Source organism: Lytechinus variegatus, chromosome 1 (genome assembly GCF_018143015.1).
Source record: "Lytechinus variegatus isolate NC3 chromosome 1, Lvar_3.0, whole genome shotgun sequence".
NCBI lineage: Eukaryota > Metazoa > Echinodermata > Echinoidea > Temnopleuroida > Toxopneustidae > Lytechinus > Lytechinus variegatus.
This window is the reverse complement of record NC_054740.1, coordinates 51,970,341-51,992,535: the sequence shown is the minus strand read 5'-3', so window position 1 is coordinate 51,992,535 and position 22,195 is coordinate 51,970,341. Positions and strand designations below refer to the sequence as shown.

Below are 22,195 nucleotides of genomic sequence, written 5' to 3'. Positions count from 1 at the left end.
ATCAGTGGATTAATGATATGTGTCTGCTCTTCATGAATTCCTAAAATCAATCCTTAAAATGTCCCTTTTTCTAATCTGAATTAATATTTTTAAAAATTCAGCTCGTGCTTCGCGCTCGCATCAATCAGTTAGTGAGATACGTATGGTCTTACTGAATTCATGAAAACAAGCTTCAGAATGCCCCTCTTCACTCTTCAGGTCTGAATTTCCTTTAAAAAATTGCTCGTGCTCGCTATATTTGATAAGTGAGATGCGTATGATAAATAATCATGATCACAATGACTACAAAAAGTGCTTCGTCTGTTTAGATGTAATTCTAACAAAACCAGCAAGCGCTTGGCACACGCATTATATGACTATGGTGAGATATGTATACTCTTAATGGATTCCTGAAATATAGACCTTAAAATATCCCTATTTGGGGTTAATATATACAAAAATTTCAGCTCGCACTTCGCGCTCGCATTGTTTGTTTAGCGAGACAGGTACGTATTATGATTACAAAAATTTGCTTATAATGCCCCTTTTTAGGTCTGAACATAAAAAAGTTTCAGCTCGCGCTTCGCGCTCGCATTATTAATTTTGATCAATGACATACATATCTGTTTTATGGCACTGTCCTTAAAAATGTCTCTATTAGGTCAGTATACCTATAGCAACTGAGCTCGCTTCACTAGTGACTCAAAATTTTTGCTGGTGCCCCCCCCCCCCCATGATGCGAGCGCGAAACTTGAGCTGATAATTTTTGATATTCTGACCTCAAATTTGGAAAATCTATAAGCACTGTAATCAAGAATAGGATGGGTATCTATATCAAGTTCTCAACATTTTATGCGAGCGCGAAGCACGAGCTGAGAATCTTTTAGTTTCTGACCCTAAAACTGGACATTCTAAGCACCTTTGGTAATCATGAACAGGATGGGTATCTTTTTCAATAATTGGTGCGAGTGTGAAGCGAGAGCTGAACAAATTTTGATATTCTAACCTAAAATTTGGACATTCTAAGCACTGTTGGTAATCGTGAAGAGGATTGGTATCTATAACGAATCATTTTATGCGAGCGCGTGCTTATGATATTTTATATATTGCGACCCAAATTTAGGCATTCAAGGCACTTTATCTAACCATTAACAGGATCGTCACTTTATCTATCTTAACATTTTATTGACAATTTTTTAACTTCCGACCCAAAACTGAACATTCTCAGCACATTTCTATGAACAGGATGGGTAGCTATTTAAACGAATAAGCGAGTGCGAAGCGCAAGCTGACAAAGTTGACTTAATATTTAGATATTCGAAGCACTTTTGGTAATCACGTACAGCAAGGGCGCCGGAAGCGGGGGGGCAGGGGGGGGCACTTGCCCCCCCAAAGAAAATTTTGGGGGGGCAAAACGAGATTTTGCCCCCCCCCCCCCCAATGTGCCCCACTAAAAGTAGAAAAATGATATTATTTAAGGACAAAAGTAAACGATGAAGGCACTTTTCTGCCTAAGAATTGTCATTTCTTTTGTCAAAAATGAAAAAAATTCGCCCCTGACGGGGCAATTACACATCTTAGTAAGCCTTGCGTCTTTTGACGAACATGTCCCTCTGTGAAACATACCTTTGATAAGCCCCTTTTTCATCTTATTACAGTGTGATAACGTTTAACCTTTTAAACCCCCATTCCACAGAGAACAAGACCGCTGGAAGACCTTTGAAAGACCATGAATTTTGGTTGATCTTTCAGAGGTCTCTCAATGAACCTACAATGGTCTTTGAGGTCTTACACGAGTCCTGACCAATCTTTCAGTGGTCTTCGTGGTCGTCATGGGCTCCAAAACTTTTTGAAATGGTTCAAAACAGTCTTAGAACGGTCTTACAGGAGAATTGTCTTTCAGTGGTCTTTCAGCAGTCTTTCAGCGGTCTTTCGATGAACTTTTAAAGGTCTTCATAGTCTTTCATTGATCTTTCGGCAGTCTCTCAAGATTTTTGCGGAGATCACTGTAAGACTCATGAGAGATTATTGAAAGATCATTGAAAGACCATTGAAAGACCAGGCAAAGTCCATGGAAAAAATTCAGAAAGATCACTTATTGCATAAAAGATCTCTGAAAGAGCATTGAAAGATCGCGAGAGGACTAGTCTAAGACCAGTACGACAAGAAATATCCATCAGTCTTTCAGAGTTCTTTGAGGGGTCTTTCTGAGCCATTCCACAGAGATGACAAATTTCATTGATCTTGAAAACCGCTGTAAGACCTCACCAATTTTAAGTCTTTCAGTGGTCTTTCAATGGTCTCCGTTCTGTGGAATGGGGGCCTATTAATGAATACATTCCAGACTAAAAAATTTGCATGCTGGCTGTGTCGGCTAACAAACGCGCGCGGTCGCCCAGAAACGCTCAGACCGGGGTGGTGTTTCATCAATATTTTCGTCCGACAAGTTGTAAGATCTGACAACTTTCCTGTATTCTGATTGGTTGAGAAGCATTGTTACCATAGTAACTGTCGGATAAAACAGGACTTCTCGGATAAAACGTCCTACAAGTCCTTTCATGAAACGCTCCCCGGACCCGATATCACCAACGCGCGTGAACGCTAGTTACTCGAGCAACATATGGAATCTGGAAATAGCTGTAAAACCGAAAAGTTTAAAGAGTTTAATATATAGGATTGAGTAGTTGCTTATTGGATAAATGAGAAGATGCTAGCTTGAGTCGGCGAATGGAGTGCAGAGCAGGAGTACTCATCTATCAACTAATCAAGCCTCTTCTTCAACCTTTTCTGGTTTACTGTCTTTATCAGGACTACGCTCGTTTGAAAAAAAAATTACTCGACTGTCTACTTCCTCCTATCAATTTCACTTCTTCCTCCATCCACTTTTTTCGAAAACTCCACATGGTGTACCGTCAACCACATCCGCTGTTGGAATGTAATTGTTTTCTTCTAAATAATGTTACATAATGTACATTATGAACTGCCGTAGTTTGTTAGTTCATGATTATTTACATATGAATATTTCCTGGAATTTGATATTCATCATTTCCTAGTTATGGTCACATTTTCCCCAGAAAATATGTAAAGAAAAAAGAAAATTTTGAAGGGGTCATCCAAAAGTGCTTCCCAGCCATACAAAACATGCCAAAGGAAACACATAAATCGAGTAATATTTTAAATTTTCAGAAAAGTTTTAAATTGTTAGACAATAATTAAGCAGGTCATATTTCTTTTTCCTCCAGTTACAAAATATGAAACGTTTTGCCTATGCATGGATAATCAGGGACTCTCTCCAATGCTGAGGTCAGAAATGATTTAAATAGAATGGGGATTTAAGCGCTTATCGTCGTCTGCCACGTCAGAACAGTATGACATTTTGAATTTAAAAAGACATTCATTAGAATGTATTTTGTTTCTGTTGTTACCCTTCTGCTTAATACACTCCTTGAAACTTATGATAATTGTGCTCTCTCGCGTCGTCCGTGTATGTAACTGTACATAAATAAATATTTCTGAAAGGATATTGCATGAAAAATGTAATTTCTGGTATTTTGAGTCAATATAAACGTATTACGTAATTTAATTGATCAGACACGAAAACCACATTCCGAATTAAGCGATCGTTTTGCGCGTAGATTTCATAGGTTCTCATAAACTCTGAGTATAGTCTTTCGTAGTGAATTCTATGTTTAATTCTCAAGAAATTTATTTTTGAATTCTCTTAGAAACGTAACTTTTAGACTCCATTTTTATACAAAGTCCTTACCGTGGGGGATCCCACGCCCTCTCCCCCTCAATCGCTTCGGTATCTCACGCTGTAAAAAATATTGTGCCCCTTCGGGATTTTGCCCCCCCAAAACTGAAAGTGTTCCGGCGCGCCTGACGAACAGGATGAGCATCTAACAAAATATTTTATGCGAGCGCGAGCTGAAATTTTTTAGATATTTCGACTCAAAGTTTGACATTCTAAGCACTTTATCTAACCATGAACAGTATCGTCACCTTACTAAACAATTGATGTGAGCACGAAGAGCGAGAGGAAAACTCTTTATATTCTGACCTAAAATTTGGACATTCTAGCACTTTTCGTAATCATGAACAGGATGGGCATCTAACAACGCATTAAATTTGATGCGAGCTAGCATGTTGGCGCCCCTTCTCTCTTAATTTCTTCCACTTTTTTTCTTTTTTCTCTCTTCTCCCCCCCCCCCCCCTTTCTTCTCTGTTAGCTCCCCCTTTTCGCCATCCCAGGGGACCCGGGTCCCGAAAGCCCCCCCCCCCCCCTCCATATGCGAATGAAATTATTCAAGTAGGCCTAATTAAGTTCATGACTGATCTTGTTCAATAAAATTAATGTTTAAAAATTACCCCATCTCCCAACTTTGCTGCCTCACGCTCCTCCCGTGCTCCCACCCATTCCCATAAATCATGAAGGCAGACATGTCATGCATAAATATACCCGTGTGCAAAATACTGGTATCGGGTGGGTTTTTTTTTCTGTTCGCCTTTTAATTTTTTTATTCCAAGTTTGTCACTTTTGAGTCTTTACTTTTCAGATTTGGTTTAGCGCCCTCTTTGTTTAAAGGATTAAAGTTTAAATACCCTGGCCTCACGTGTAAGCAGAAAAGTGTGAATTAAAGAAAAGAAGATGCCGAAATCAAGACGTGACAAACGAAGTGAGTACAGTTTTTTCTTTATGAAATTCAAGTTTCATTTATTTGATTGTCCTGTGTGTGATTTGGTTATGTAGAACAGACAGGTGCATTTATATAAAATTCTTTGAAATAACGCACGAAATACATTTTCAGTTTTTCACCACGGTCCCACTAACCGACAATGACGTCTGTTATTACCGTACGTACGTGTCTCTAGCCTAGGCTAGGCCACTCTTAGACAGGATTCACAGGAATAACCGTCGTTTCTGGGGATTTATTCAACAATTTCTGACATTTTACTACAATCCCCATTTACCGACGGCAATGTGTCAGTACGAGCCTTCATGTGTAATCTGGTCCGACAATTCGGCGGACGGGTTTTGTCCAGATTTGTTACTTCTTTTAGATTCTAAATGACATCATATTATCTTGGACGAAGGTCCACTATTTTCGTTAGACTCTAATCTTTCTATTGATATCATAAACATTTTATAATATTTTGAAAATATACGTTACCGATGAGTTATTCCCCGGTTATTCCTTATTTTTTGACTTTCTGCCGGAGAGGAAAATATGGCAGCCGTCAACGAGTTGTGCTTTTATCAAGGCTTTCCGATTAAATTTTCGATATCTTGGCCAATCAATGCGAGCGACAAGTTCCGAACGCACGCACATCAATATGTCCAAGCGCAGCGCAAAGCAGCGGCACAAATCGCGATAGGTAGCGACTGGTAAATACGTCTGTAATAATGATGACGTCATCCAAGATGGCAACTTACCTTGACCAACGAAAGGATCGAAGATGACGATGTTTCGATCATCATTTCAAAAGAATTAGCGGTAACTGAGGTCTAAGGTACGATATTTCTGAATTTTAAACATTTTTTCGTAAATATGGATGTGATTTCTTTTTCATAATATGACATTTTATGTACAAAAAAACGATCGGAAAATCGGGTTCCCGCTGTTCGATCTAACGTTACTGCTAAAATACGTTGTCTGTACGTACGGGCCTCCAAGCTTTTCAGTCTATGTATTGGTGAGTGAGCCAACGCAGTTCAGCGGAACAACCAAAATACAGAGACTGAAGCTTTTGGTCTAGGCCACTCTAGGCACCGTGCCTATTCCTGTGTAGAAAAAGTGAGTGCACGCGAATTAGAAGTTGGACTTAAATTAATGGATATAACATGGAACTCCATTAATAAAACTTATGGTAATTGGACCCTAGATACTACTTGTAGGATATAATGTATAAATAGTACTCGCCTGTTCTTTTCTTGGGGGTATTGAAGCCTTTTTGTCCGGAACTTGCTCAACTTCTGCGGTAAGATTTGTCGCCATAGGGTTGTACACATCCTCGTCTTATACTGATTGTCATGTGACACAGCAATGTCGTTAGGCTTTTTGGCCTGTATTCAAGGCGTTCTATCCGCTATGATTTTATATTGAAGCAAATTCAGGTATAGGCCCCTGTCAAGTCAAAATCGATACAGGGATCGAGGAGGGAGGGGGGGGGGTAGAGTAAAAAAATTCCCAGTTACATGGTATGAAAATGCTATTTTTTACGATTGTCCATGATCATTAGGGCAAACCCCTGTGTGGCAGGAGCGTGACGAGTAAAAAAAAATAATAGAAAGAAAGAGTTCCAATTAATGTACAGCATATGGCATGCGGGATAAAGTTACTTTATATGTTCCAAGCGAGTGAAGCAAGCGAGAAAAAACCTTCGTGCAAATCTAAATTCGAGACAGATATCTTACCTTACACTTTTCCTAATTTTGGTTTCTTTAATTCCCTTCATTTCTTTTTTATCTTGGTTGTACATCGAGGGCCATGCACTGGGCCTAACCCTGATCGTGTACCCCCAGTGCTATATCAGCAGGTGGGTAATGATATCTCTGGATATTTAGCAATTTTAAAACTTATAGATGGCTACCATTTTTTATTAAATCGCGAGGGAAGAGCTAATTATCGAAAAACATTTCGGTAAGATTTTTATTGTTTTGACCCCCCCCCCCAAAAAAAGAAGGAAAAACAATTATAAACTAAGTTATAATATACACCCCATTTACTGATTTCGCTTTTTCTTCTCTCTTTTTCCTCCTTTTTTTGGGGGGGGCTTTTCGGGGGGAAGAACCACCCTAGCTACGCGCCTACCAAATAAAGATGCGAGCGAGCAAAACTTTTGTCACTTAATACAAATATCAATTTTGTGATAGATTTTGACAAAACATTCGGGATGATTCTCACATGATTTTTTTTCCTTTGCTTTTTTATGGCCGGTTATTTCCTAGTCTTCCCCTTTTCTCCCCCTATTTCTTTCTTTCTTTTATTTCTTTCTTCCTTCCTTCCTCCCTTTCTTCCTTCCTTTCTTCCTTCCATTTCTCTTATCCTGATTTTTTTTCCGGTGAAATCCACTGGGGATCAAGGGCCAGCCTGCATGCCCCTGCGGCGGTTTACGCCTCTGCCGTGGTATGATCTTAATTTTCATTATGATTCAAACTAGAGGTGAATCCATGATTTTCCAAATTAGGGGGGCCGGGGTGAATTTTCTCAAGTAATTTGACAACTCCCAAAAAAGGTTCTCACTAAAAAAAAAACGGTCATTTTGTCTCACGTAAAGTTTGGCAAGTAAAAAAAAAAATGGTCACTCAAAATGAAAGTCATTTTGTTCGCGTAATATTCGGCAAGCCCCCCCCCAAAAAAAAAATTAAATAAAATAAGAAAAGGGAAAGCCAGTTTGTGTACGTGATATTTGTTAACCCCCCCCCAAAAAGGTTTTAATTATAGAAATGATGGAAGGTAATTTTGTCTCGCGTAAAATTTGACAAATGAAAAAAAAAGATTGTCACTAAAAAAAAATGAAGGTAATTTTTTTCCACGTAAAATTTGGCAAACCCCTCCCCTCCCCCCCCCCCCCACAAAAAAGGAAAATGGCTTTTAACAAATAATCATCAAAGGTCATTAGGTCTTTCATAAAATTTGACAAATAAAAAAAAGGTTGTCACAAAAAAATGAATTCCATTAAGTTGTCCCGCATAAAATATGGCAAGCCCCCCCCAAAAAAAATTAAAAAATGTTTTAACTGTTATAAGGATCGAAGGTCATTTTGTCTTGCATAAAATATGACAAAGAAAAAAAGGTTGTCACTGAAAAATTATAATAATATTAACAAATAGAGGTATATTAACCCAGGGTATACCACTCAGTTCCGAAAACTGTTCTCCCAGCGGGCCCTGCAATTATTACCCCGGCTTTTTGCCAGCCCCCCCCAAAAAAAAACGGAAAATGGTTTTTAACTAATAATGATCAAAGGTCATTTTGTCTCGCGTAAAATTTGACAATTTTTTTTTATGTTGTCACTAAAAAAAGAAGGTCATTTTTTTCCACCGTTATATTTGGCAAGCCCCCAACCCGATAAAAAAGTTTGTCCCTAAAAGTGATGTATAGAAAGTCATATTGTTAATTTGTTCCCAGTAAAATTTGACAAACAAAAAAAGGCAAAAAAGAGACAAGAATATGAACGAAATATCCCCATTACAAATAATGCTGTGATTCTCATAAGGAGGGGGGTGGGGCACATAACTAGTATGAATAACATATTTAATGCCAAAATATTTACTATAAATCTCAAAAGGGAGAACGAGCAGAAATACTCACCCCCACCCCTCCCCCCGATCCGTCACTGATTCCAAACAATAATGACTTTTATTTACAATACTGATGCTTTGAAATCAAGATACTGAAGATTGATACGCTTAACATAAATTATGAACGTCTGACAAAAAGATAATCTACCGATCACCTGACCGATCACCTGACCGGTATGCGTATCACTTCGGAGTTGATCACTCGTCGCAGCTGTGTGGAACGCTCACCAAAAATCAACAAAAAGGGCCTGAAATGTAAGTCTAATGATAATCCATTTTAATTTGAACTATTTTGATAATATTTCTAATGCATTCCCACCAAATGAAAGTCATATCACTTAACTCCAATTTGTATGAAGGCGTACATTTACCAAAGTCTTGGGTTGGAAATCCGAACAGCATTGTCTAACCCATAATTTTGGGTAATGTCGCCTATATGAGGTCCATACATGTTAATGTTTGGACCTCATTGGTACTAGGAGTGGCCTAGGCCACTCATTCAATGAACAAGGTTATGATATAACCTTGTTCTCACTTCTATCTCCATGTGTTTCAAAATAAGGGAGGCAGTGTTTGGCTTATTTTCTCTTTTTCTTTGGGGCAAATGCTTGATTTTTTTACACTGACAGTTTCCATTAAGACACCTATTATTCATACAACTTGACTCTTATTTAAATTTGATTCTTTAAATTATTTTTTTCTTAATTAAAAATAAAGATCAAAAAATGAAAATTTTCTTGCCATATTACTTTCCACCAATAGAGGGCGTACAAAAAAATGCCCAAAATTCCAGTTTTTTAGCACTCTGGTGAATACAAAAATTATTCCCAAGTTACTAATGAAAAATGAATTGCAACTGTATGGAAAATAGTAATTTTGGTCACAAAAGTGATATTTTAATGATATTTTAAAGTGTGTGCTCTGTACATCATTGGCATACCATAGTCCTACCTCTAGATTCCCCACAGGCAGGGTGGTAGCAGTGAACAAGTGATACAACTTGGCTCTTGACTTAAGTTAAGTAAATTTGATTCTTTATTTCAATTTTTTCTTAATTAAAAATAGAGATCAAAAAATGAAAATTTTCTTGCCATATTACTTTCCACCAATAGAGGGCGTACACAAAAATATGCCCAAAATTCAAGTTTTTGAGCGCTCTGTGAATACAATAATTTTTCCCAAGTTACTAATGAAAAATAAATTGCAACTGTAAGGAAAATAGTAATTTTGGTCACAAAAGTGATATTTTAATGATTTTTAAAGTGTGTGCTCAATACAGCATTGGCATGCCATAGTCCTACCTGTAGATTCTCCACAGGCAGGATGGTACCAGTGAACAAGTGGCCTAGGCTAGCCTAGAGGCGTCTGGGGAGTAACAGTCATCTACTCTACATAGGCTTACTCCCACTGACGCCTGGCGCGGTAAGGCATAGGGCCACACGAAGGAGAGTTTTTGGAGAAAACAATGTTGCTCCAAAATAGTTTAACTTGATACTATTGTATAGGCATAGCGACACAATTATGTGAATGGAATGACTAAATCCCCCCATTACAGGAACAAGGTTATGATATAATCTTGTTCTCAGTTACATCAGAGCTACCAAGTCTCACGCATTGTGCGTGATACTCACGCATCTAGGGTCCATCTCTCACATGCTGCATGGCACCCTTTTTTCTCATGCATCGCACTCATTCAATGAACAAGGTTATTAATATAACCTTGTTCTCAGTTATATCTCCATGTGTGGCAAAATAAGAGTGGCAATGTTTGGCTTATTTTCTCTTTTTCTTTGGGGCAAATGCTTGATTTTTTTTACACTGACAGTTTCCATTACACCTATTATTCATACAACTTGGCTCTTATTTAAATTTGAGTCTTTAAATCATTTTTTTCTTAATTAAAAATAGAGATAAAAAAATGAAAATTTTCTTGCCATATTACTTTCCACCAATAGAGGGCGTACACAAATATATGCCCAAAATTCAAGTTTTTGAGCGCTCTGGTGAATGAAAAAATTATTCCCAAGTTACTAATGAAAAATAAATTGCAACTGTATGGAAATTAGTAATTTTGGTCACAAAAGTGATTTTTAATGATTATTTGAAGTGTGTGCTCTGTACAACACTGGCATACCATAGTCCTACCTCTAGATTCCCCACAGGCAGGGTGGTAGCAGTGAACAAGTGACGCATCGGGACCCGACAGATAAAAAGAGAAAAAGTAGCATTATTCACTAGATTATACGCACTGGCCGACCGCCTTCGCACGCCGCCACGTCTACCCCGGCACGTGAGACGAATCGAGAGTGCAGTCAGCGCATGAATTTGTAGTATGGATCGATATCATGATGAAGCCCATATCTCGCATGTGCGTTGTGCACGCGCCTTTTCGAAACGTACAAGTGTAAGTACTGGCAGCGCGCGCGCAGAGAAGCCGAGTCATGAAAATCTCACGCATTACATTTTTTTTAACTTGGCATCTCTGTTACATCCCCATGTGTGGCCAAATAATGGTGGCAATGTTTGGCTTAATTTCTCTTGTTATATGGGACAAATGCTTGATTTTCTTACACTGTCAGTTTTCATTACAGCTATTCATTACATAACTTGGCACTTATGTAAATTTAATTCTTTGAATTATTTTTTTCTTAATTAAAAATAGAGATTGAAAAATGAAAATTTTCTTGCCATATTACTTTCCACCAATAGAGGGCGTTCACAAAAATATGCACAAAATTCAAGTTTTTGAGCGCTCTGGTGAATACAAAAATTATTCCCAAGTTACTAAAGAAAAATAAATTGCAACTGTATGGAAATCAGTAATTTTGGTCACAAAAGTGATATTTTAATGATTTTTCAAAGTGTGTGCTATGTACAGCATTGGCATACCATAGTCCTACCTGTAGATTCTCCACAGGCAGGATGGTTGCAGTGAACAAGTGCCATTACGTAGTCTTGAGAACTCCATGATGATGTCTTTAAAAAAAATTGACATATACTTCTTCATCATGGAGTCTTGAATCCCCACCCATATAGCCTTAAGAGAACCAAGTAAATACAGTTGGATTCCCCTTGGAAATCCATCCTTTTTATTAGAAATCCGTAATTGGTCGTGATTTTATTTAACTCTACACCTTCCTACACCTAATGGGTAGGAAGGTTTAAAAAAAACGGGGGGAAAAAGGTGAAAAATAAAGGATTCTTACCAGACCGATGTCGCGTAGATCCCTCGATCCACATGTAATACCGATGTAAACAACGCAAATACAATGGCGTCGACCCTTGAACCGCTTATTTATAGTTAAAAATTATTTTACAAATAATAAAATATATCACGTGATTATAAATGATTAGTAGTATTATATCAATTATTTATAATTATGTTAGAAATTTTAATATTTGTGAAATAATATTTTTATTGATAAATTGTTCTTCAAAAAGGCATTGCGTATCGGAAGTACGTAATACATAAGCGGTTCAAGGGTCGACGCATTCATCACAACACCCTCAAGTTTGCAAGTTCCAAGGGACTCGCCTCTCAAAAACTGAGAGAAACCGAAAGGCTAATTCCTGCCCACCCTAATTTTCATACTATTTGTTTAAGTGGGTATTGCTCACTCAAGCATGAAAAGTTTTCCAACATTTTGGTGTCATTTGAAAGATGACTTTATTGCTTTCCATACAGCGCGTCACCCAAAAATGTCCCTCTGATATGCGGCTAAATTGCTTCCAAAAATAAAAATGATTCTCAATGAAATGTGTGGAACTAGGAAGCCCGTCTCATGTTCTAACTTCTATAAAAATTTCATTGGTCTTGCTTCCGTGGTTTTGAATACACAGCCTATTATGTAACAGTGGTGCTTTTCAGCCCATTCCAAGTTTGCATGCATGCAGCACTGCTTTTTATTCTGCACTTTCTTATCAACCCCCTTTGACCATTCTGACCAAACCTCTATCTCCTTATTCTGACCAAGGAATTCCCTGATCAGACCAGGGAAATCTCCATGATCTAACCAGGCTTATCAAATCACAACTTTGAGCATGTTCAGAAGGGCAAAAACGGTATTTGACAGTTCATTGCATACGACAGTTTGATAACTGGAGATGCACAATGATTGAGACAGCAGGTTATGTCTTTTTCATGCATAATTCCAACAACACTGCATTTTTGTTTTCATTACTTTTTTTGTCTCACCTGCATAGCAGAGTGAGACTATAGGCGCCGCTTTTCCGACGGCGGCGGCGTCAACATCAAATCTTAACCTGAGGTTAAGTTTTTGAAATGACATCATAACTTAGAAAGTATATGGACCTAGTTCATGAAACTTGGCCATAAGGTTAATCAAGTATTACTGAACATCCTATTAGAGTTTCATGTCACATGACCAAGGTCAAAGGTCATTTAGGGTCAATGAACTTAGGCCATGTTGGGGGAATCAATATCAAAATCTTAACCTGAGGTTAAGTTTTTGAAATGTCATCATAACTTAGAAAATATATGGACCTAGTTCATTAAACTTGGACATAAGGTTAATCAAGTATCACCAAACATCCTGCATGAGTTTCACGTCACATGACCAAGGTCAAAGGTCATTTAGGGTCAATGAACTTTGGCCAATTTGGGGGTATTTGTTGAATTACCATCATAACTTTGAAAGTGTGTTGGTCTAGTTCATAAAACTTGGACATAAGAGTAATCAAGTATCACTGAACATCCTGTGCGCATTTTAGGTCACATGACCAGGGTCAAAGGTCAATGAACTTTGGCCATAATGGGGGTATCTGTTGAATTACTATCATAACTTTGCAAGTTTATTGATCTGACTTTTGAAACTTGGACCTAAGAGTAATCAAGTATCACTGAATATCCTGTGCAAGTTTCAGGTCACATGATCAAGGTCAAAGGTCATGTGAGATCAATGAACTTTGGCCGCATTGGGGGTATTTGTTGAATTACCATCCTATCTCTGTAAGTGTATTGGTCTAATTCATAAAACGTGGAAATAAGAGTAACCAAGTATCACTGAACATCTTGTGCGAGTTATAGTAGTTTTCAAAGTCAGCACTGCTGCTATGTTGAATCGCGTGATGCAGGTGAGACGGCCAGAGGCATTCCACTTGTTTAGTTAATAATCTACTGAGGCCAAGTTAATTCAATGTAACTATTTTAAAAGAAAAAAAGTCAAAATTTTCTTTGGTAAAGTTCCTTTTCACAAAGGATGATTGACTTAAAGTTGTGGATTCCCCATTTTACAGCTCACTTTACTCATCCATCATTCACATTTTCTTTCAAGTTGGTGCACTGGTTTCCCTTATCAATCATCAGTCAAACGTATTTTTTATGTTTCTTGTCCTTCTGAACATGCTCAAGTTTATGTTTTGATGAACCTGGATATGATTCGGGAAATAATAATAATATAGGGTATTTATGTTGCACACATATCCACCTTGTTAGGTGCTCAAGGTGCTCCTATATTACCTGGCTAAGCTAGGCGTTCATAGCGCACACAGCTTTTTAAGGAATTACTTCCTACCGGTACCCATTTACCTCACCTGGGTTGAGTGCAGCACATTGTGGATCAGTTTCTTGTTGAAGGAAATTACGCCATGGCTGGGATTCGAACCCACGACCCTCTGTTTCAAAGTCCGAAGACTAATCCACTGGGCCACAACGCTCCACATATCCCTGCTCAGATCCTGTAGGAAAAAATGGGGGTTAGCATGCCATAGACAATGAAGAAATGCATCAATGCTGCAAACTTGGAATGGGCTCAAATGCACCACTGTTACATACGAGTGTGTATTCAAAACTGCTCAAGCGCGACTAATGAAATTGTCATAGATGTTAGATCATGAAATGAGCTTTGTACTCATAAACATTTATTTGAGAATCCTACCACATTTAAAGATAAATTCCAGTTTTGGTAACGGTCTCAAAATGACTTTTTACAGAATCTAATATAATGACCACCCAAGTGTCTGTTTGTATGAATAAAAAAATATGTGCCAGAGGATTCTGGGAGAAATTGTGTAATTGCTGAGAAATAAGCAAAATAAGCGCGGATTCGGTCACTTCCGTCGGGTCTTTATTCCAGCAATGATAATACACTGTCCCACGTGTGCCTATCTGTGTTAGTGATCTTCAGTGTGAACGTTTTTCAGCGTAGATTTCAAGATTTCACATTTGACCAGATCTAGATCCTCGATGATATTCTGACAATTAAGCCTGGTTTTACAGACTTTCTCATGAAATCATCATTTACTGCAACTACTGGCATTTCTCTTTAAGAATTAATTCAGTCCTATGTCAGAGGGACATTTTTTGGGGGACCCACTGTATATATCTAGGTCTTTCCCTCCAAAGTGACAGACATGTTGCCCTACGTACCGCCATCACTTTAAGTTTTGACATGACAGCAGAATGACATGAGAAATAGAGAAAGAATCATAAGAATATTAATTAGCAAGTAATTAGCGGAGAAAATTATGTGGAACAATTCATTTCAAAATCACGATTTCTTGAAAACTATCAGAGTACAGTATCATGTAAAACTAAAGGGCCACGTCGCACCACGGAAAATCCAGTTCCAAACAAGCATGTCCAGCTCGGCTAGCCCTAGCTAGCTGTGCTGGCCTGCTGGCAAAGCTAGCATGGCTGGCTGGCTGGCTGGCCAGTGGGAATGCGCCAGTGTCTATGCATGGATATCATCCGGTTATCAATAAGATCGTAGTTGCCGAAATGATTCTTAAACATCCTACCTTTGAGGATTGATGATGAATGATGCAACAATTATTTTCGATAATTTTTCCACACTTTTTATATGATTTTTTTTCTGGTGTCGCTCGCGCTTTGCATGTGATGCATGAAGAGCTTATTAGCTAAAATTTTGCCCAGATTTACTCTCCATTATCTTATTGATGACCTGAATTTTAGGCACATTTTCGATCTGAAATGAGCAGCAAGCTCTATTTAAACTTTGATCTCATATTTTCAACATTGTTATTCAAATGTTGGTACATGTAGGATTTTGTCTTTGTTGAAAGAATGTAAATCATAGCCACACCTTGTATACATAGATATCAAACTTTCATAATTTTTTGCATCAAATTTTGATGAAACTTTTTAGAACTTTTCGCTATCTCTCTTCTCTTTCAATTCAAATGGATATTTCCGCGTGTTTTATCTTCCTATCAGCATTTTCAGATGCACAAATGAATGAGAAATGTGTAGTGAGGTTTTTAATATGAGCCAAACATATACAATAATATTACCATAGTTACCATATTTCTTTATATTTATTCCAGTTTCACTTACAAGAACAAAGAAGAAAGGCCTTGAAACCAAGCAGAGTCTGATTGAGGAGGTGAGTTATCTTTTTAAGAATATATTTGTCCATTGATTTTAATAGGAAGTGCAATATATTAAAGTTTTTACTCTTCAGGCAAACCAAATAAATATGATAAGCAGTTGTTGGTCCTTTTGCATAATATTCAGTATTTTGGTAACATTGCCATCTAATGGTAAAGTGTACCAATGTGACGATGTTCAGCTGTCAACCAAGTCAAGGATCCCTTGGGAGTACCCATCGGATGGCAGAGATACCAAAATAATAACATTTATGCAAGAGTCCCTGAATGCTTGAATCAATCAGTGGAGTATTTCAAACGATTCATCAGTTTCTTTTATTGCTCCAGTCAGGGTCTTTAAAGACTTTTTTGTCCTTTTCCCAGGTTCGAGACAGTGTGGACAAGTATGCCCGGATTGTCGTGTTCTCGGTGGAGAACATGAGGAACAGCAAGATTAAAGATGTAAGGAATAACTGGAAGCATAGCAGGTAGGCCATTGTTCACTCCGCCCCCCCCCCCAATTATGGCATTCAATTGCATTGTATATAAGCCCTCTGTGGTACAGAATATTGGACATTGAATGAAATAGTCACGTGAAAAAGATACTGTCATTCAAAGCTGTCAATCTGGTGAAAAATGCTCCAGGTCAGTCGGAGAGAAAGGAAAAGTAAGGTAAGGATGCGGGAGAGAGTAAGGATCCCTAAGGGGATGCAGCTGAAGAAGAGAAGACTTACCAAATACAGCCATTGGAAAGGCCAGGTAGGTTAGTTTAGATTATGATGGAAGATGAAGTGGAAGGAACTGCCAGGCAAGGTCAAAGGAAGGCATAATGGATATAGGATATATCGTATCAGGAATTGGACAGTATGTGGAATAGCCATGGCCAAAGAAAATGCATACAAGAGAACGCCAGTCGTTCTTTGAGGGCTATGGCAACACAGTAAGAATAGTCCTATAGCTTTGAATGGGTCGTCTGATCCATAACATTACCAAAATAACATGGTGATAACTTTTATGGCAGGTTTTAGAGATTAAGTGAACTAAGACGTGTTAATCCAGACAAAAATGTTCTACAAAATTATAACATCCACATTAAATTCTATTTCAGGATACTCACCATGGAGTCTACAGTAGCTTGACAATCACTTCTAATGTTCTTTCACATTATCTGCATCCCACCTTCTCTGTCCGCTAGATTCTTCTTTGGAAAGAACAAGGTGATGATGGTGGCACTTGGAAAGACACCCGAAGAAGAATACAGAGACAACCTCCACCGGGTCAGCAAACTATTGATAGGCAACGTGGGACTACTCTTCACAAACCAAACCAAAGAAGAGGTTGTTGAGTAAGTCATGTTTATCAACTTTTCATAGCTATTATTATTACTATTTATTTATTGTTTACTGAGGCCCCCACTCCACAGAAATCCTTCAAAGAACACTGAAAGACCCGAAATTCGCAAGGACTTTCAGCAGTCTCGTAGAACAGTGACATATGCTGTCTCTTCTGTGGAATGGCACTGTGAACGACCATTGAAAGATCAAGAAAATGTCATGGTCTTCTAAGGTTATTTCAGCAGTATTGCTTTCTGTGGGATTGGGGTTCAACAACTATGGGATAAAGATTTTTTTTTAATTGATGTTCGAAGGAATATCCATATGCGTCTTTTTCTGTTGTCATGTGATTATGATGTGATAATCGTGTGATGATAACATGCGATGATATCATGAAAAATATAAACAGCAGTATAACTTTAATGTGAGCTTTAAAGGTTTGCATGGTGGTAAGACTCGATGGTGAATCTTGTGGTAACACCTTGAAAGTCAGTCCTTAAAAGGACTGTTTATCTTTCTGATGTTAGCTCTTAAAAGAATTGTTATTCTCAACATTTTGAGCACATAAGCTTTGCTCTTGATCCAGCAGTCCTTTTCAGGATTAAGTTACATGGTGTTACTACAAACTCACCGTCCAAACTAACTTCAGTTATTAACTAGAATGAAATCTTGAAAAATTAATGAACAATAGATTACCTCTGAACCTATCTCCCCCTGATTCTCATTGAAGATACTTTGAGGAGTTTGTCGAAGCAGACTATGCAAGGTCAGGAAACATTGCGACGGAATCGGTGACGTTATTCGAGGGCCCCTTAGAAGACTTTCAGCACTCTATGGAACCACAGCTCAGGCAATTACGTCTTCCAACAGTTCTCAAGAAAGGTTGGTCCAGCAATGAATGCTACTTCTACTTTTTGAATTGTATTACGCTCTTTTGGCATATAGTTTTATGTTTTAGCTGAGCGGGGGCAATATACATGTACAAGTGCCTACAAGGTGGATATGTACACTATAAAATATTCTGTATCATTATTATTTTATTCCTTGAATCTCATTCTCACCCTCTCTTTCATTCCTTGGCATGAAGTAGGCTGCCTTGTAATGTAATTCAATTCTTGCTTTAGTCACTGCAGTGCAGTAACTGGGTAGGATGTGTTTTTCAAAGCTGTTTTGTATAAAGTTAAGCTCTACTTTATGCATGACCTCAAAGATACTACAAGGGGAAGATCGGACAGTACATAGACCGCGTAATGAAACGCTCGGTAAGAGCGTCCTACAGCGTTGAGTAAGTAACGACCTCTTTTGACTTTGTGTATCGCGAGATGGTTGTGTACAAAACATTAGAGACATGGCGTAGGGTTGAAGGAATAGATGATTTTCACATTTAAAATATTTGTTCATTCATTTTTTTTTCTTAAATTCAAGATGAATATATTTCAGAGGTTTCTGGGTAATAAAAGGTTGAATTATTCCCATGTGCCACCCTTGAGCCCTCTCCAAAGACCCCTCTCTCATTTCCCCCGTATGTTTTATACACAGCTGCGTGCCGATGTATGACGGTTTACTTACAATGTATTCAACGCTAGTGGGCATCCTTCCCCATGAGCATTTATCGGGCGTTTGGGAGCACTTCAAAAATCGGCGAATTGTCCGATCTTCCCTGTGTAGTATCTTTGATGACCTGTAACCTGTCCTTGGATGCCAATTCATATTCTCAATCACTGTGCCGTAGCTAATGCCTCCTTCCCATTGTCACGCAATCCTTAACAAAAGCCACGATTAGCCTCTCATAACTGATTGCCAAAATATTTGGACCATTCAAATTTTTCTATGACCAATATGATTGCCACGACTGATCCAATATGGTCTAATACGATCTGAAACGACCACTACGATTGCTCCACGAGTAAGACCACCGTTTGAATCGTGGCGCAAATTGTGATAGTGGGAACTAGGTATAAATTAGCTTAATTTTTTTTATCCAACTCTAGTTAAAATTCATCTGATGATTCTGATTAAAAGTTCGCAATTTGTCGTGATTTGATTAGGGACATAGAAAATCCACTCAAACCAAATTGATATATTCTGTAGTCAAAATAAATATTGCATGTACTTTGTGCCATCACATTGGGCATTTGATTTTTTTAGCTACACACTATTAGTAATGTATTTTTTTTCTGTTTGAAAGGTGTCATACATCTTACCAGTGACCATACTGTATGTAATATAGGTGACACTTTGACCCCAGAACAAGCAAGAATACTGGTAAGTAGATTCCTTAAATTGCCACTTGATCTACACCAGGGCTCCGTAACTCAAAGGTTAGCTATTGATCGAACGCTTGATTTTTATGATTGATCATACATTGTAGTCAATGGAATCATTCGTACAAAAATGTCCCACGATCATTGCTAAGCTTTGTGTTATGGAGCCCTGATGGGTGTGTTTCATAAAGCTGTTTGTAATTTAAGAGTGACTTTATGAAGGACTGGTGATCTTTGTAAATTTTGCTCACCAATTTTCTTAAGTGTTGGTTTAGCACCTTAGATGAGATCACCAGTCGTTCATGAAGTTGCTTGTAACTTTAAGAAAAGCTTTATGAAACACCCACCTGCTTCGGCTGTTTCCTGTTTTGGTCTCGTGTAAAATGGTCTAATTCTACTACGTCTTCAACCCATTCGTCTACTCACCATTTGGTCTAATTGCATTTAAGCCCAAGATTATCTAATTTCCAGTTAATTAGGAAAGTTAGTTGACAAATTTCTTTAACTATTCACTTAGTCTATATTCAAAGATGTACTGTTCATTAAATGAATTAAATCAACAAATAAGAAATGATTAACGAATGAAGTGGTTATTCAACCAACTGTTAAGAAAAAGCTTTCGCTAATTATATATGCTTTATGGTCATTTGTTTTACCTAGCACTGGTCACTGGTGAAATTAAACTATGAAAGATAATGAAACAATGAGTAGCCATATACAATAAGAATATACTTCATGCATTGTGAAATATCTATGAATTATGTCATTATCATTACTATTATAATTTGGTATAACGGTATTAATGATATGTTATTTGCAATTTATTTTAATTCATATCTTTATTACAATTTACAGATGTGTTTTACAAAATAGGGTTTACATTTTATTAAACCTGGAGGAATTGTATTCTTGACATATTTCAGTCTCATTTTATAAAGTTGATATATAGTGGGGAAGAAAGAAAAGAATTTGTTTTTATCAAAATTATTATTATTAATTATCATTTACTATCATTATTTTTTTTACCTGCATACTATTTATTTTAAAATTAAAAAAATGTATGTTCCAAATTACCCTGATATTCATTATTTTTCTCTTTGTATCTTTTGAACAATTATTTTTTTACTGGATTTAATTATTTAATGAAAAAAAGGCAAATGTCATAGTATATTGACCATATATATGTAATACTGTACGTGGAACATCATAATCATATGTCATTCTGCTTTTCATTCAGTTTTTCCACATTTTCATCTTTGTACTAAACAGAAATTGTTTGCCAAGCCCATCGCAGAGTTCAAACTCAATCTGGCTGCCTGTTGGTCCAACGATGGAACATTCGAGGAGTTCAGGTTACCCAATTCCAAATCAAGGAGCGATGGGGATGACGATGATGATGAGGATGAAGACTAAGAAATGGACAAGATTATAAATAAGACTTTACAGAAAGACTGAAGTCAATGTGTGGTTCATATTTTGGAGGAAATGTCACCATTGTCTGATATTTTAGTGAAAAAAGGGATACATGATGCGAGATATATGTTTCAGTGAAGGTAGTGGAAAGCTTTTGGTCTGTTGATCCTTGCAAGGGTAGGTTTCTCTTTTTGTCTCACCCACCAGAGGTGAAGGCGAGACTTAGGGATCCAAATGTCGTCTGTCCGTCACAAATCTTATGACACCTAACTCTGCAACCGTAAGTCGCTTTTCAACCAAACTAGGATGGTAGATAGACTTGGGGGACCTGCATGTTATGCTGCAGTCAGAGGTCACATGATAAAGTCAAAGGTCATTTTCAGGTCAATGTTAAAGTTTACATGCAAGACTCTCTTATGACACTTAACTCCGCAACCGTACGTCGCTTTTCAACCAAACTTGGATGGTAGATGGACTTGGGGGACCTGCAAGTTATGCTGCAGTCGGAGATCACATAAAGGTCAAAGGTCATTGTCAGGTCAACGTTAAAGTTTGAATGCAAGACTCTCTTATGACACCTGACTTCGCAACCAGAAGTCACTTTTCAACAAAACTTGGATGGTAGATGGACTTGGTGGACATGCATCATGTGCTGCAGTTGGAGGTCACATGGTAAGATCAAAGGTCATCTTCAGGTCAGCATGAAAGTTTACGTGCAAGGCTTTTATAACAAGCGTTATTCCATCCCAGTCATTTCACAATGAAGTTTTGATACAATTCTGTTGCTTGCCCTCGCAAATTACAATATTTCTGGTTATTTTCATAAGTGGGCGAGACACAAAATCGCTTTTGCCTTGTTTGTAAAAGAAACTCCTGAAGGATCTCTGCAAAGCAGCTTTCTTCCGCGTCAATGCCAAGCTGGTATATATAACCAAAGTCAACCGATCTGAGCGGCTGACCTTATTTACCCATCAGAAATTACTCTTGGGCCTTTTTTGGTTAAGTTGAGATAATGGCCGAGCCAAGATTCAAACTTACAACTTCAGAATTATGAGTTATGAGTCCAGTGCTCTGACCATTGACCACAGATACCTTGGCGTGTTGCCTTGAACACATTGAATGTTAGTTTTTATGAAGTGCCAGTTGTCAACTCGTTGACCAATCATTATTCTATTCTTATTTTGCTGCAAATAGTCAACAAGAAATCAATTGAGTTGTGAAATAGATTTTCACTGAGTGATTTTTTTTTCTCTCAACCGATCAGATGCGACGATTTCATTAGGATATAACAGAAATTTACAATTTTTTGTTCATGAAATGCTCCTCATATCACAGCCTGTTTGTGATAACTTAGGCCCTTCAAGAAAGAACAGGGTCTTGTCTCACAAAAAGCAGTTATTGATCTGGGCCCCCATCTTACAAAGAGTTACGATTGATCCAATCAATCAAATGGAAATCCATCAATATCATAATTTTTCTACTGGAAATTTGCAAAGTGTCCTTTGTAAACAAAGGGGAACACAACAAATTGTCAAGAAATCAATGAATTTATG

General features: G+C 37.7%; 1 protein-coding gene across 1 annotated transcript; it reads left to right on the top strand.

Moving 5' to 3' along the window:
• The first annotated feature begins 4,550 nt into the window (after window positions 1–4,550).
• Window positions 4,551–20,905, top strand: LOC121416210 (mRNA turnover protein 4 homolog). The gene is made up of 7 exons (XM_041609707.1): window positions 4,551–4,655; window positions 15,590–15,648; window positions 16,016–16,119; window positions 16,827–16,976; window positions 17,696–17,847; window positions 19,154–19,230; window positions 20,499–20,905. The coding sequence occupies exons 1-7, from the start codon at window positions 4,628–4,630 to the stop codon at window positions 20,640–20,642; spliced, it is 714 nt and encodes a 237-aa protein (XP_041465641.1). The 5' UTR covers window positions 4,551–4,627; the 3' UTR covers window positions 20,643–20,905.
• Window positions 20,906–22,195: the final 1,290 nt, after the last annotated feature.

Bases quoted from the DNA above. Each gene is read 5' to 3' on its own strand.
- LOC121416210 (XM_041609707.1), top strand. From the start codon at position 4,628: ATGCCGAAATCAAGACGTGACAAACGAA. The intron at 15,649-16,015 runs GTGAGTTATCTT...TCCTTTTCCCAG, and splicing joins AGCAGAGTCTGATTGAGGAG to GTTCGAGACAGTGTGGACAA. The intron at 17,848-19,153 runs GTTGGTCCAGCA...TCTGTTTGAAAG, and splicing joins TCCAACAGTTCTCAAGAAAG to GTGTCATACATCTTACCAGT.